The 15,008-nt window shown below is 44.1% G+C and overlaps 1 protein-coding gene and 1 pseudogene across 2 annotated transcripts in view; both read right to left on the bottom strand.

Annotated features, from left to right (window-relative positions):
• The window catches only part of LOC144116228 (inactive selenide, water dikinase-like protein), a 244,568-nt pseudogene that overhangs the window by 209,210 nt on the left and 20,350 nt on the right, over positions 1–15,008 (bottom strand). Inside the window, exons 6-7 of the transcript XR_013311795.1 lie at positions 14,278–14,427; positions 13,835–13,945 (exon numbers count right to left, since the gene is read on the bottom strand). The product of XR_013311795.1 is annotated as an inactive selenide, water dikinase-like protein (transcript). The remainder of the gene's footprint in view (positions 1–13,834; positions 13,946–14,277; positions 14,428–15,008) is intronic.
• Positions 87–4,497, bottom strand: LOC144116230 (inactive selenide, water dikinase-like protein). Its single transcript, XM_077650958.1, has 4 exons — positions 4,025–4,497; positions 2,967–3,055; positions 2,153–2,346; positions 87–730 (listed from the first exon to the last, which is right to left on the bottom strand). Exons 2-4 carry the CDS (start codon positions 3,017–3,019, stop codon positions 603–605), a joined length of 375 nt encoding a protein of 124 aa, XP_077507084.1. The 5' UTR covers positions 3,020–3,055; positions 4,025–4,497; the 3' UTR covers positions 87–602.

Genomic DNA, 15,008 nt, shown 5'->3' with positions numbered 1-15,008 from the left:
CCACGCATCCATCACCAACCCGTTGCCTGCCACCACACACCAGAAGCCCATGCAGCAGCAGAGCAAAAAGAGCAACAGTAAAATCAAATTCAAAGAGACAGTGGGAAAGCCAGCTGCCCCCGGAAGCATACCCAACCGTTCACAGACCCACCATGCCCCACTAGCTAGGGGGCTGCCAACCTAGACACCCTCTAGAAAAATTCTGTTGCACTCGCCTTTAAGTAAAAGCATCAATGTAATCACTGAGCGAAAATCCAACTGCTATTACAGCGTTCTCGCATCAGGTTTCATGATCGTCCTGTCAATTTTGTTTTCTTTTGTCCTGGTACTACTCAGAGTAGAGCATCTGAATTACATAAAAAAAATCAGAAAAGAGTTTCAGCTAAAAGGAGACAACAACATATCATTCCAAGGAACAACAGGGGATTTCAGACAGGAACACCATCACTTTCATGTAACTCTAAATTCTGCATACATTTTAGCACTTCCTCATGGTGAAAGCTTGAAAAGTTGTGTTGTATCTATTTTAGAAAAGCTGTCAAAGACATGAGAAGAGAATACAACAATAGAAAAAAAAATTTCACTGGTTGTCAGTCAGTGGCTCACCAGAGGTCTCGGCTGAATGGCCGTGCATTAGTTTGAAGGAGGTGCCCCTGGCGGCCAACAGGGCAGGAACCTTGGCTATGATGGGCAGCGTGTGGATCACAAGCCCCACTGAGCGCTGCTGCACCTGCACAAAGTTCTGGGCGTGACTGAGCATACCGAAGCCTGTCACGTCTGTGGCACCGTGGCAGCCATGCTTGTGCATCAGCCGAGCTCCAGGAACAACAAAGGCAAAAAAATTTGTTTTGGCACAGTTTCTGCACAAACAAGAGTGAAGTGAAAGTCAATGCCCACTTGGTCCCAAAATACACAACTGATGAATAGTCATACAATGCCTCTCATTTCATGATATAAAAGGAAAAAAATGTAGCTGGTCTGATAAAGACCTGCTTTGATCAAAACGAAAACTTTTCCTCGTCAAAAGTCTGCAATTTTGTGGTAGCCTTCTTGCATGCAGACAGTGAAGTACTAGTAAGTGGAACACACATACTTGCATTTGCAAAATGTGAGAATGCATAGATACAACCAACATACCCTGTGAGGTGGTAGTAACTAAATTACTGCAGTCTTTAATGTTGGTCGCCAGGTTATCACTGTCGCCCTTCGCATGGGCTGCTAACAAGCTAAGATATTTTCATGCAATAAACAAGGAAGCAAAAACCAGACGGACAAAATACAGCACTTCCGAGCCCCACCACCTTCTCAAGGATAGTGTTTTCCAATCTAATCTAACCTGTATCCTTGTTTGTACTATCCAAAGACACGACTTTAATGATTTTCTTTTTTCTTTCCCTTATTCGTTGGCATCACACTGGAGTGAACGGCCGTGGTAGTAAAGAGACAGCCACAAGGATTGGATAATTCACAACAGAAAACAAACAACTGGTGGTGGGGGGAAGCCTCAGTCCCCTAACCAATATTTCAACAAGACGACTTTCCTTTTCTCCCACCTCTTGTGTAGCTGCGACAGCATCATCACTATTCGTGCGTTCACCTTTTTAAATCTTCCCTTCCTTACTTCTGCCTTTTTAATCCTCCTCCCTGCTTGCCAATCCGTTCTTTTTCTCCAAATGAACATCCCAATTTCTTGGTGCATTTAGATGTCATGGTGTACTTTGCTCTCGAATATTTTGCAGAATCTACCATGTGCAGCAACATCTCCTTAAGTGCGTTATCAAATTCTTGGAGCTTCTTTTTATTTGTTTGCACTAATGACCTGCACTTTCCGTTTTCAATGCTATACCATATCTCATCTCATTATTTATGTTACGATTACTGTAGTGGAAGCTGTCTTCATCATGGGACATGAGTTTATTATTGTTGCCCTGACCACTGCTGTACTTCAATTATCAAATATTTTGTTGTCACCTTCTTAAAGCATTGCTCACAGTTTGTATACAGTTTAATATTCGTGCACTCTCTTTCTGTGACTGTACATGTTTCACCTCTACAATACCCCAGGAAGGCATTGCAAAGACTGCCGTAAATAAGCACATAAGCAAATAAGCAACTAAAAAACAACTGCAGACACGAACAAATCAGCACCAACCATTGAGATTGAGACGTGCCATGCAGTCCATTGCACGGACGTAGACCCTGCGTACATCTTCTTCACTGATGCCAGCCTTGTCCAGCTGAGCACGGCGCTCCGGCTTCTCCAGCCACTGGTGAGCGTTCACTGCCACCTGGGTGCCAAGGGGCTTGGTCAGTACCAGCACATCTCCAGGCTGTGCATTGTCTGGCCTGTAAAGGGAGCATAACAACATTTAGCAATTCGGTTAAATGGCCAGGCTGATGAACATTCCAGTTTTTGTCTAGGGCCTTCTCTGTTGTTCTGAAACAACTTGCTTTTAATGACGCAGTGACTACATCTGTAGCTAACATTCTCCAAGGATAACGTTGAGACAGGCATGGCATTACTATTGCTGTCATTCTTTGCTCTGGAGGAAGGCATATGTTCAAGGGTTCTTGTTGCAATTCTTTTTCTGTTTACATTATATTGCCATTTTCAAAATTTCAATGTCTATGCGACGGACCTGCTGGGCCTTTGCTATAAGTACTCTACTTGCAAAAAGTATCAGCGTTGACTTAGTGGAGTGCAAAATGGTATAAGAACATTGTTGGTGGGTGCGGGATAGCACTTGACATAATGACAATTCTAATAAGACATGATTTGAACTTGTGCAAAAGTGAATTATGCAGTACAGTGAAAGCTCGTTAATACGAACTCGACGGGGACGATGACAGTTCAAATTGACTGACGTTCGAACAAACAAAAGTGAACAGAATAAGCATTTGGGAAGCAGTTGGGTAGTGAGATTAGCCATTTCATTGTCCTAAAGTATTCCTTCAGCACCTCTTACCTTTTATCTGAAGGCCTTTTCTTCACCTTCAAAACTGAAGAGGCGAGTAGCATTCAGCGCGTCCAAAAATACCACAGCGGAGGGCCCCACTGAAGTTGCAAAAGGCATACTACCACCACTGAGCATAGTCACAAGGACCACCGTCTCGCGTCTGGCGCTTTTCGACCAAACCCTATAGTGCAACCTCTGTGACTTGCAAATTCACACTTGCGAGTCGCGAGATTGCGTAAGCATTGAAGTCGACAAGCAAAGGTAACCCGGACGGTCACACATATATTGTTCGACTTTGCAGCCACCCCTGGCTCGAGGCGCACACTGCCAAACCAGTGAGTGCGCTTTTTGGCGATATCCTGTTGCGATAATGCACTGGCATTAACTTCACGTCTGGTTCACGCAGGAAGTGCCGCTTCAGCAATGCCAGTTGTCAACACCAGGGTGATCTCGGCAGAGGGCTGCAAGCCTCGACTAGGGAGCTATAAAAGGACGGCAAGGCCAACGCCTCTCCGCAGTCTGGCAGCAGCGTACCATTGGGACCACATCATGTATCTTATCTGCCATTTGCAGCCTGGAAAGGAGCGGAAAGAAATCTCGGAAGGAAGTGCTGCTTCAGCAACGCCAGTTGTCGACACCAGGGTGATCCCGGCAGAGGGCTGCAAGCCTCGGCTATGGAGCTATAAAAGGACGGCAAGGCCAACGCCTCTCCGCAGTTTGACAGCAGCGTACCATCGGGACCACATCACGTATATTATCTGCCTTTTGTAGGTGAGGTATTTTTGTTAACTTCAGTGCCTGCCTATTATGTGGAAATTCTGCGCTGATGCCAAACTATATTGACTGATGTGTTGAATGTAGTATACTAAAAAAAAAGAGAAAAAAAGCTGTAAAATGAGAAAAGACGACCGCGATACTGCAAAAGCAATCGAAGACCTGCAGCGTGAGCTAAGAGCTGAATTGAGAGCTATAAAAGAGAGCCTACAAGGAATGACAGAACTTGAAGATGAAATTCAGCAAGTACTGAAAGAGAACTGCGAACTGAAAGCAGAAAATGATAAACTCACACGCAGGCTTGATGAGCTCGAGCAGTATCAGCGCTCCAACAACCTTGAGATCTAAGGCATTCCACTGGATGGTGAACTGTTATCTATTGTGCAAAAAATTGTTGTCATTGTTGGAGAGGAAATTACAGAACAGGACATTGACATATGCCATCGTGTACCCACTGCACGCCATGATGGATCAAACAATGTGGTTCGGCTTGTCTGCAGAACTAAGAGGAACGCAATACTTAACAAGGCCAAGAAAGTCGGGATGGATGCAAAAAAGCTTGGGTTTGAAACCTCCTCTCCTGTCTATGTAAATGAGCATCTGACAAGGTATGGTAAACAGTTGCTTGGTGCGGCAATTAAGAGGAAGAAGGAGGTGCGATGGAAGTTTGTCTGGACCGCTGGATGCAAGGTTTTCGCGCGAAAAGACGAGGGCTCTTCAGTAGTTAGGATCACTTGCATGGATGATCTCGAGAAGATGACAGCCAACGAAGAGTACACAAACTGTCCTATATTTCTGCATGGCACGCATTCAAGATGGACACAGATATAAACTGCGAATACCATAATTTTGACTCTTTTAATTCATTCCTAGGCAGCCCGCAAAATCGCCTGACAGTACTGCATATAAATGCACGCAGTATTTGCAATAAGCAAGATAAACTGCATGATCTGTTGTCATCCTTTTCATTTTCAATTGATGTTATACTTTTCTCAGAAACCTGGCTTTCAGTGGGCGAGTCTCGACCACAATTTGAAGAATCCAGGTATAATGGCTTAGTTCGTTCTAAAAATAAGGGAGGTGGTGTGGCCGTGTACGTGCTGCAGTCACAAAAACATGACGTCATATCGCAGTTTTCAATGGTCACAAATGATGTGGAATGCCTCACGATGCGGTTAGATGCAGCTGTGATTGTAGTAGTCTATGGACCTCCTTCACCCCGCGACGTCACGAAGATGCGGTGGCGCTGATGTTAGCAGCGACTTTCGCATGGTAGGCAAAACAGGTTCCGCTTGCCCGTGCCTACCGCAGCTGCCGCAGCTACCGGCGGCTGCTTCAAGCCTGTGCACTGCAGAAGCAGCATGTATTGACCAGCTGCGTCACTGCTGGATCCGCGTAGTAGTATAAAAAATATTAAATTAGCCTCGATAGGTTTCTCGCGCATAAATGCCGCATTCAGAAACTGGCTAACAGGCATTGGGCCACGGTAGTAAAGCGCGAAGTCTGGGAGTCGATAGGCACTGCCACTCAATGCACTTAAAAGCATGCAAGTTACTGCGTTCATTCACCTGAGCTTCAGGATAGTAGGCCGATAATTGCTCAAGGAAAAAAAAAGACATATGCAGCTGCACACGTACTTATCACCTTGAGCCGGAGTGCACGGCGCGCCGACAGGTTCACTCGCCCCCAAGGAATGCGGTTTTTTGTTAATAGCACACCATGTTTTAATGGCGCGTTTTATGACATTTAATATTTACTTAAAGAAAAAGGAATGCGGTCACTGACCATGTCATGAAATTCAAAGACGTTTCGGAACCTCGTACGGGTTCCTTGATCACTGAGTGGTACAAGAAATTGTCGCGACTTATATGCATAACACGTGGCGCAAGGAGCGTGCGTAGATGGGTGGCATGGTTCCTTGCACCCGGTTCATGGTAGCTGGTGTCGATTGTATGATTAGAGATTCCATCAGCCGCCGAGATGACACGTTCCTTTCCTTCGCGATGACAGTGGCGTGGTCCCAGTCAATCGTATGAGTATGCTCTTGCACATGCTCGGCAATGGCGTTCGTCGTGTGATTATTATTTCTGACGTCACGTTTGTGGTCGTTAAGCCTTCTGGAGAACTTTCCTGTTTCGCCAACGTAAACCTGGGGGCAATCAGCACATGGGATCTGGTAGATGACACCTGGAAATGCTTCAATTGGCAGTTTATCTTTCACGTTCAGGAGCTGGTTACGGAGCTTGCTGGTCGGGATGTGGGCAATGCGCATGTCATATTTTGCAAACACGCGGGATAGTGCTTCGCTGATTCCCTGAACATAAGGAATGGCAGCACGCGCCTGGAATGTCTTGTTGCTTTGTGTTTCCGGCTGCAAGATCCGCTTCTGAATATTGTGGACAAAGCGACTAGGGTAACCGTTATTAGTCAGTTCTCGGTGAATCGTCCTCAGCTCGTTTTGCAATGAATTTTCATCATAGCATATGCGTACGGCACGTGTTATTAAAGACGATACCACCGACGTCTTGTGGCCAGCCGGATGACACGACATAAAATTGAGGTAGCGACCTGTATGCGTAGGCTTCCTATAGATCGAGAAGGTGAGGGCGCCCTCATCCCTGCGAACCAGTACATCCAGGAATGGCAAAGAGCCGTCTTTGTCAAGTTCGACGGTGAACTGTATATGCGCATTCTGGGCATTTAGGCTGTCCAGGAAGCGTGTGACGTCTTGTTTCTTCAAAATGCAGAAGCAGTCGTCTACGTAGCGGTAGAATACTTTGGGTGCAGGAATGAAGGTGGCTTCCAATACTAAATTGGCCGTTGTAACTGATATTGACGCCCCCATTGCCGTGCCTTGTGTCTGCTGATAGAAACTGCCGCCGTAGGAAAAATAAGTGTTGCCATGGCAAAATCTCAGCGGCTCACAAAGTTCCGCAACGTCAAAGGGTGTGCGGCCAGGGAGACCAGTGTCAGCTTCCAGGGCTTTTTCACATGTAGCTACTGCTAAATCCACTGGTACGCTAGTAAAAAGCGATGTCACGTCAAACGAAACCATAATGTCGTCTTCACTCAGCGAGATGCCATGTAACTTAGAAGCAAACATGGACGAATTTCCGACATGCGTTGATGTCTTGCCGGCTAGAGGACTCAACACCTGGTGAAGATAGCCTGATAGCCTATAAAGTGGCGATCTGGTGAAGTCGACAATAGGTTGAAGCGGTACCCCAGGCGGTACCCGGCCTGCCTAAAGTCCACAAGCCTGGGGTACTGCTTCGACCTATTGCTGACTTCACCAGATCGCCACTTTATAGGCTATCAGGCTATCTTCACCAGGTGTTGAGTCCTCTAGCCGGCAAGATATCAACGCATGTCGGAAATTCGTCCAGGTTTGCTTCTAAGTTACATGGCATCTCGCTGAGTGAAGACGACATTATGGTTTCGTTTGACGTGACATCGCTTTTTACTAGCGTACCAGTAGATTTAGCAGTAGCTACATGTGAAAAAGCCCTGGAAGCTGACACTGGTCTCCCTGGCCGCACACCCTTCGACGTTCCGGAACTTTGTGAGCCGCTGAGATTTGGCCTTGGCAACACTTATTTTTCCTACGGCGGCAGTTTCTATCAGCAGACACAAGGCACGGCAATGGGGGCGTCAATATCAGTTACAACGGCCAATTTAGTAATGGAAGCCCTGGAAGAAAAAGTGCTAGCCACCTTCATTCCTGCACCCAAAGTATTCTACCGCTACGTAGACGACTGCTTCTGCATTTTGAAGAAACAAGACGTCACACGCTTCCTGGACAGCCTAAATGCCCAGAATGCGCATATACAGTTCACCGTTGAAATTGAGAAAGACGGCTCTTTGCCATTCCTGGATGTACTGGTTCGCAGGGATGAGGGCGCCCTCACCTTCTTGATCTATAGGAAGCCTACGCATACAGGTCGCTACCTCGATTTTATGTCGTGTCATCCGGCTGGCCACAAGACGGCGGTGGTATCGTCTTTAATAACACGTGCCGTAAGCATATGCTCAGATGAAAATTCATTGCAAAACGAGGTGAGGACGATTCACCGAGAACTGACTAATAACGGTTACCCTAGTCGCTTTGTCCACAATATTCAGAAGCGGATCTTGCAGCCGGAAACACAAAGCAACAAGACATTCCAGGCGTGTGCTGCCATTCCTTACGTTCAGGGAATCAGCGAAGCACTATCCCGCGTGTTTGCAAAATATGACATGCGCATTGCCCACATCCCGACCAGCAAGCTCCGTAACCAGCTCCTGAACGTGAAAGATAAACTGCCAATTGAAGCATTTCCAGGTGTCATCTACCAGATCCCATGTGCTGATTGCCCCCAGGTTTACGTTGGCGAAACAGGAAAGTTCTCCAGAAGGCTTAACGACCACAAACGTGACGTCAGAAATAATAATCACACGACGAACGCCATTGCCGAGCATGTGCAAGAGCATACTCATACGATTGACTGGGACCACGCCACTGTCATCGCGAAGGAAAGGAACGTGTCATCTCGGCGGCTGATGGAATCTCTGATCATACAATCGACACCAGCTACCATGAACCGGGTGCAGGGAACCATGCCACCCATCTACGCACGCTCCTTGCGCCACGTGTTACGCATATAAGTCGCGACAATTTCTTGTACTGCTCAGTGATCAAGGAACCCGTACGAGGTTCCGAAACGTCTTTGAATTTCATGACATGGTCAGTGACCGCATTCCTTTTTCTTTAACACAATGCCTGACCAGATGAACTTTCGTCGAACCATTGATTATGTTAATATTTACTTGAAACTATTTCTTGATATGACGACGTAATTATTTCATTCGAGTAGAAAGAAGTCTGGTAAGTTGTGTCAATCTTGCGCGGTCGTATTGGTGTGCTTAGAATAGCGTACCTTAAGTGTGCTAAACGCCATATGCTTTTTCATTGCATCATGCATGTGTCATGTTTCATGAGGTAGTACATGATCGCGAAGCTTGTTTGGAAAGAAGCAGCCGCAGGCGTGCTACTAACAGACACGTGGCGAGATTGAGAGGGGACGCGGCAATGAAAAGTGTTTTTGTTATTCATGCATGCGATATGTAACTAAACTTGGTGCAAATATGAAATTCCTACGCTAGTTTCAGTAATTCCTTTTATTTATAGCTATACCTGGTGCAGTTCTGGGTAATTATAATTAACACCGTCGTCAAGTCCCCCAAGGTCTCAAATAATTGAGTAGATAGTGCGGTTTTTTTATGCCAGCATGTGCATAAAGCCCGGTTCTGTACGATGACGCGATTAGTTCTTTTTTTATATGATCAGTACTTATGCATGCATAGTTACATGAAAACGTTTCTTACAAGAAATAACTAACACAGTACTGCACGTGTAGGGAAAAAAATCGAGAGATTTATTATGCTCCTCAATGTCTCAGGAATAGTTTGTGACAAACGGAATAATTTGATTTTCATGCGAATTACGAAGGTCAGTGATACAGTCGCAGAAAATGTGAGAGGTCACAAAACGAACCTTAAAGTTTATTCCCTCGTTTATGGCATCTTCGCTTTCGCTTTGGTCAAAGAAATGCGGCACTGAAATCAAAGAAATTACTTCACAATTTTTGACGACCACACTTCTAAAAAGCGTAATTTATAAATTTGTACTCAATATTTTGCTATAACGTTTCGTCACGAAACTAGACTTCAGGGCTAGGAAAGAAAATAATTCTAGAAATCAAAAATTTTCACCAAATCAGCCAGCTTAACAAGAGGACAAGTCGCCCTGGCTGGTGCGTGGTCATGCAGCTAAAAACAGCACTAAGCGAGACAGGAGATCGGGGACACGACGCTGTCCTCACTTTTCGCACAGCGCGACACATACGTATGTCAGCAGACGATGAGCGCACGTCTGCTGCGACGAAACAAGGCCAGCACTTCCCCTCACTACTGTCCCGATGTAAAATCATTCCGGCTAGTGCAGTGTCAAAACTTGTTTCATTCAATGCCTAGCGCATAAATAAACGGCAGGAACGCTTTCTACATGTTTACTACTAACCATATATGCAATACAGTGGCAAACTATTTCTCTTTATAGGCCGCACGTGGCCAACGCGAGCTCGTGTTCTTCAACAAATTACTAAGTTGGAAGCATCGACCATTGCTATGATTTGCAGAAACTGGAAACGTGCCTACAAGCCTTGAAAACCCGTGCTCAACACCTATCCGCGACGCCATTCCCCGACCTTTTGCCTACCACGAGCTCGCTAGCAACTGCAGCGCCACCTCGTTTGTTTACAAACATGCAGGAGGTCTATAGGCCACCAGCAGGGAACAAGTTACACTTTTTTGAACACATTGAAGCTCTTCTTCATTACCTCAGTAGTTCAGGGCTTCCCTTTGCAGTCATGGGTGACGTGAATATCGACATGCTTTCTGACAACCCACCGGCGAGGCAACTGAACGAACTGATAAATTCCACTGCATGTGTGAACCTTACTACAAAAGCGACCCGACTCACGGCAGAATCTGCCACGCTACTAGATATCTGTATCAGTAATATGCATCCGCGCCGGCAGTATTTCTGGATTATTATCAGTAGATATAGGCGACCACCTACCAACCTTTTGTTCCATTCCACTTGCGAATTTTAAAAATAAAGAAAGAGAAATTAAAGAGTCACGCATTATAAACGAACGCGCTCTGGAAGTCTTTCGCTCTCTTATCAGTACCACTGACTGGCAACCTGTTCTAAGTGAAAAAGACCCGAACAAGTCGTATGATGTGTTTTTCGATAAACTTATGTTGTGCTACGATCAGTCTTTTCCAGTAAAGACGCAGAAGCGGCACAGTAAAAAAATAAGGAATCCATGGATCAGCAAAGCTATATTGAAGATGATAAATAGAAAGAACAAGATGTACCACGCCTTTGTTAAATGTCGTGACCTGACAGAGTTTACTGAATACAAGAAGTATAGAAATACGGTGAACTCGCTGGTAAAACAAGTGAAAACTCATTATTATGAGCAGCTATTTTCAAAAATAAGAAGCAATCCGCGAAAAATATGGAATGAAGTAAAAAGCCTAACCAATCAAGAGAAACCGTGTGTAGACTTGCATATTACAACGCCGAAGGGCGTCTTGTCTGGCTGTGCAGCTGCAATCGCCATGAATAACTACTTTGTTTCTTGCTCCGAATGCGCCGACCTTAACACAAAACAAAAAAATAACTCTGTTACTAGTTGTGCTGACTTTGCAAATTCGATCATGTTCACTCCCGTGACACCTTCCGAAGTGAAACGAATAATTAATACGTTAAAAAATAATACAGCTGCTGGCTATGATGACATTTCATGTGGACCGATAAAATATGTAGCTGATTTAATATCTATTCCTTTGGCTCATATCATGAATTGTATGCTCGAGTTTCCAGACCGCTTGAAGATAGCACGCGTACATCCGATTTTTAAGGGTAGGAACAGCTCTGCTTTGACTAACTACCAAACAATTTCAGTCCTGCCGATCCTGTTCAAGCTTTTTGAACATGCCATCAACGTCAGGATACAAAACTTTTTCGATAAATATCATGTAATCAGTAATATGCAGTACGGATTTCAAAAAAAAATCTACAGAACCCGCCCTGCCTAACATAAAAAATGAGATAACAAATTTTGAACAAAGACAATATACGCTTGGACTATTTCTAGATCTGCGTAAAGCATTTGATTCTGTGTGTCATGAGGTCCTCCTAGTTAAACTGAATAGGTATGGGATCCACGGAATACCACTAGAATTAATAAAAAGCTATCTGTCAACCACTATCAATTTGTCAGTTTTAATAAATATTCATCTCCAGTTCTGCCAGTTAAAAAAGGCGTTCCACAGGGATCTATTCTCAGGCCTTTGCTGTTCATAACATACGTAAATGATTTATGCTCTATTCCTAATACCCCGAAACTAATCATGTATGCACATGACACAAACGTATTTTTCTCTAGCCATTCACTCCTGGATATTGAACATGCTGTCAATAACTATTTGTTCCACCTGTCTACTTGGTTAAACACAAATAAATTATGCTTTAACATTGAGAAAGCGAAATACATATTGTTGGCACTGCTAAACAAGCCTAGGAAATCTCCCATAGAAATTCTGTTTGATGGCAAAGAAATCGCTCAAGTCAAGGCTAAAAAATTTTTAGGCGTGTGGTTTGAAGAAAGCTTATCATGGAATTCTCATGTTAACAGCCTCATAGCTGACCTAAGTAAAACAATTGGCTGCATCTTTAAGATTTGTCCACTCATCCCTCAATGGTTACGAACTGTACTTTCTTACTCACTCTTTTACTCCAAGCTTTCCTACTGTGCTTTAGTCTGGGGTACCACTACAAGTCACAGTTACAAAAGATTAATTACCCTGCAAAAAAAAGTGTTAAGAATATTTGAGCAATATCACGGCCCACCGGAACTACTGCGGACAAGGCCGCTTTTCCTGAAATACAAAATGCTAAAAGCCAATCAAATTTATTATTTCAAATTGCTTCAGTACATAAAAAAAGCGAAGCCTTACAGTGTACAAAAATCCAATGCAGCTCCAGCATACCCACTCCGTAGGAAAACTTTACGGCCACCAAAAATAAGAACGAATTATGGACGACAACATATTGAATATCAAACAGCTAACCTTCTAAATAAAATACACAAGGATTAACATATCTGAGTGCTAATGTCTCCAAAAACAGGCTTAAAGCTCTGCTGCTGGAAAATAACTTAGAACTCACATAGTCTGCCATGTTTCTGTCCCTAATTGCTATTTTTTAGGAGTGCATTTTCATTTGTATCTTGCTGTTGTTTTGTTATTATGATGTTGCAATTTTTGTTGTTCCAAAGCTTGCAACAACCATGTTCAGAATTTTGTTATATTTGCAATCTTTGTACCAAGTACTTTGTGTCGGCATGTAAAAATTATTGTTTGCTGTATACTGTTATTTTTCGTTACATGATTTATTTACCTTTCTTTCCCCTTCTTATTTCCCCCAGAACTTTTGGTGTGAAACTTTTTTTAAAGCTATGTTTAACATTTGTGCCAAACTGTATGCGGGGCAAGAGCCATCGTCAGGCGTTTCGCCTTTTGCTCTTGCTCCTCTTTCTGCATCAGAAAGAAACAAATAAATCAAAAATCAAAATCAAACCTTCTCTTCAAGCATTTTGGCACAGTAATTACTGCAGACAGAAGACAATTCTAAATGCGGTACACCGTGTAGGTTGACTGCTCCGGCCGCAACCAATCACATGAAAAGGGCACTGAAAAGCCGAGACAGACAAGCAGCAAACATCAGCCAAGCTCCAAATCTTTCATTTCGCACACGTCAAAATGTTTCGTGCATGACTGCGTGGTTTCGGATTTGGAGTGCTGGAGACGCTGCGACATGTCTGATTCGCTGTAAGCATCTCGTTGCTGGTCATGTGATCGACTTCTCAACAGCAAAACCCAACCCAGGAAGCTACTGAAGCCTTCGAGATCAACACATACAAGCAAGCCGGCTCGGAGGTCATGCAGTTAGTTGCCACCGCTAGCACAGAGAGAGAAACCCTCCCTCGTTTACCCAGCCTCTCATGCCATTTTAACCCTGCCCACTTCTCCGAAGAGGTGGTCAAGCCTAGTGGGGATGTTTCTTGGTTCACCGCGTGCCCCGACCCCAGGCGCGGTGGCATGTTGTTCGAATTATTGGTGGCACAAACCATTCATGTTCAAATTAACAAATTAATGGGCTATGTTTCACATAGACCCCAGTGCAGCATGGCCAGACCCAGTCGTACAGTTCGAATTATCCAGAAATTCAAATTATGAGCTTTGGCAGTACAGTCAGGTATTTCCACGGGCAAACTACATCATCAGTGTGGTGATTCTTTGGGTATTAAGTAAGGTTTATCTGAACTTTGTAAACCATGCTCATGCTGGAAAAATTCATCACACATAGTGCCCAACAGACACAGCCTCAAATGCTCACATTTTGCATTTCATAAATGCTAACACAGACAAATACAGCACGGAAAACTTAATTCATTGCAGAATGAAAAAAGGGAAAGGATTACTGCACTCACGAGATGATTTCAAACTATCTGCAGACTGATGATGCCACGCCAGCAATTATAGGCCAAGGATTGAGCAGTCTGCCCTCCTGTGACCCTTGTGCCTGCTTGTTCAGCCAAGTCCTGTGAAGAAACAAATGCCATTCAAGCTAGTTGCACCATGCTTATGACTTCAGTACTGGGGCATAAACTCAGGCAGTGAAAAGATTTAAAAGCTGAAACACTTGAACAGCTGCTCCCTGACATGGACATCTCTTGTAGATCTTCTCTCAAGTTATCTCTTCACCATGCTAAGGGCACGAACTTGAAATCTGAGACTGCATTCAAATTTTGAGAGCTCACACAACTAGTGCCCTCACACTCAGATTAGCTCTGATAGGCAGCCATGGTCTACACACACCTCAAAACATTGATGCAAGCACCTTAGGTTTTACTGCAGTAGGGGCCGATCCTACCTTGATTCTCTTGATGAGAAGAGGCACGACAATGTCCCTCTGCTTTTCAGTAAGCTTGGTGCTGGCAGCCATTACCATCAGTATGTTATCGCAGCGGGTCACACAAAGTGCATAAAGACCAGACAGCACATTGGCACACGCTATCTTGCCCTGCAACAAACAAAAACAATGAATAAGAATACAACCTGTACACATGGTGCCAGCACAGGACACCAACATGAGGCCTGTCACCTATTTGATTTATTACTGTGTAACAACGAAGATGTGTCAGCGCAGTAGCAGCAGTGCTATCGCTGAGCGCGCGCTGCTGGCTGGCTCTAGAACAACCGCCGACGTAAGGTAACAAACACCGCTAGTGCATTGACACATCATTGTTACAATTAGATTTATTTACACGTTTATAGAAAGTATATTTATAGTGTGGTTTTGAGCCCAATAAGACTGCTCAGTAAGCGACCTGTTATCCAGACTAGCCAATAAGTTAACAAAATTAGCACTTTAGAAACTCTGATTATAAAAAAAGTTTGGTGATACTCCTACGACTACAAGAATATATATTTAATACTGCTTTGTTTAGTTTTATTGCCTGTTATTAAATCTACAGACACATAACTTTCTGCAAAAGAATAACACTTAGTATTTTTTGTACAGTCGAATGAAGTGACAGCAGAGCACTGTGATGTTGAGGTTTGAGAATACAATCTGCCATCAGGTTACTAAACGCAGGTAAG

This window comes from Amblyomma americanum, chromosome 1 (genome assembly GCF_052857255.1).
Source record: "Amblyomma americanum isolate KBUSLIRL-KWMA chromosome 1, ASM5285725v1, whole genome shotgun sequence".
In the NCBI taxonomy this organism is placed as follows: Eukaryota; Metazoa; Arthropoda; class Arachnida; order Ixodida; family Ixodidae; genus Amblyomma; species Amblyomma americanum.
The sequence above is the reverse complement of the archived record's forward strand: the minus strand, read 5'-3'. Positions and strand labels throughout refer to the sequence as shown.

What these genes read in the sequence shown, in the direction of transcription:
- LOC144116230 (XM_077650958.1), bottom strand. Translation starts at nt 3,019, where the DNA reads ATGCTACTCGCCTCTTCAGTTTTGAAGGTGAAGAAAAGGCCTTCAGAT. An exon ending in AAAAGGCCTTCAGATAAAAG is followed by an intron (nt 2,347 to 2,966) that starts GTAAGAGGTGCT and finishes CTCCCTTTACAG; the next exon opens with GCCAGACAATGCACAGCCTG. An exon ending in GGCACGTCTCAATCTCAATG is followed by an intron (nt 731 to 2,152) that starts GTTGGTGCTGAT and finishes AACTTTGTGCAG; the next exon opens with GTGCAGCAGCGCTCAGTGGG.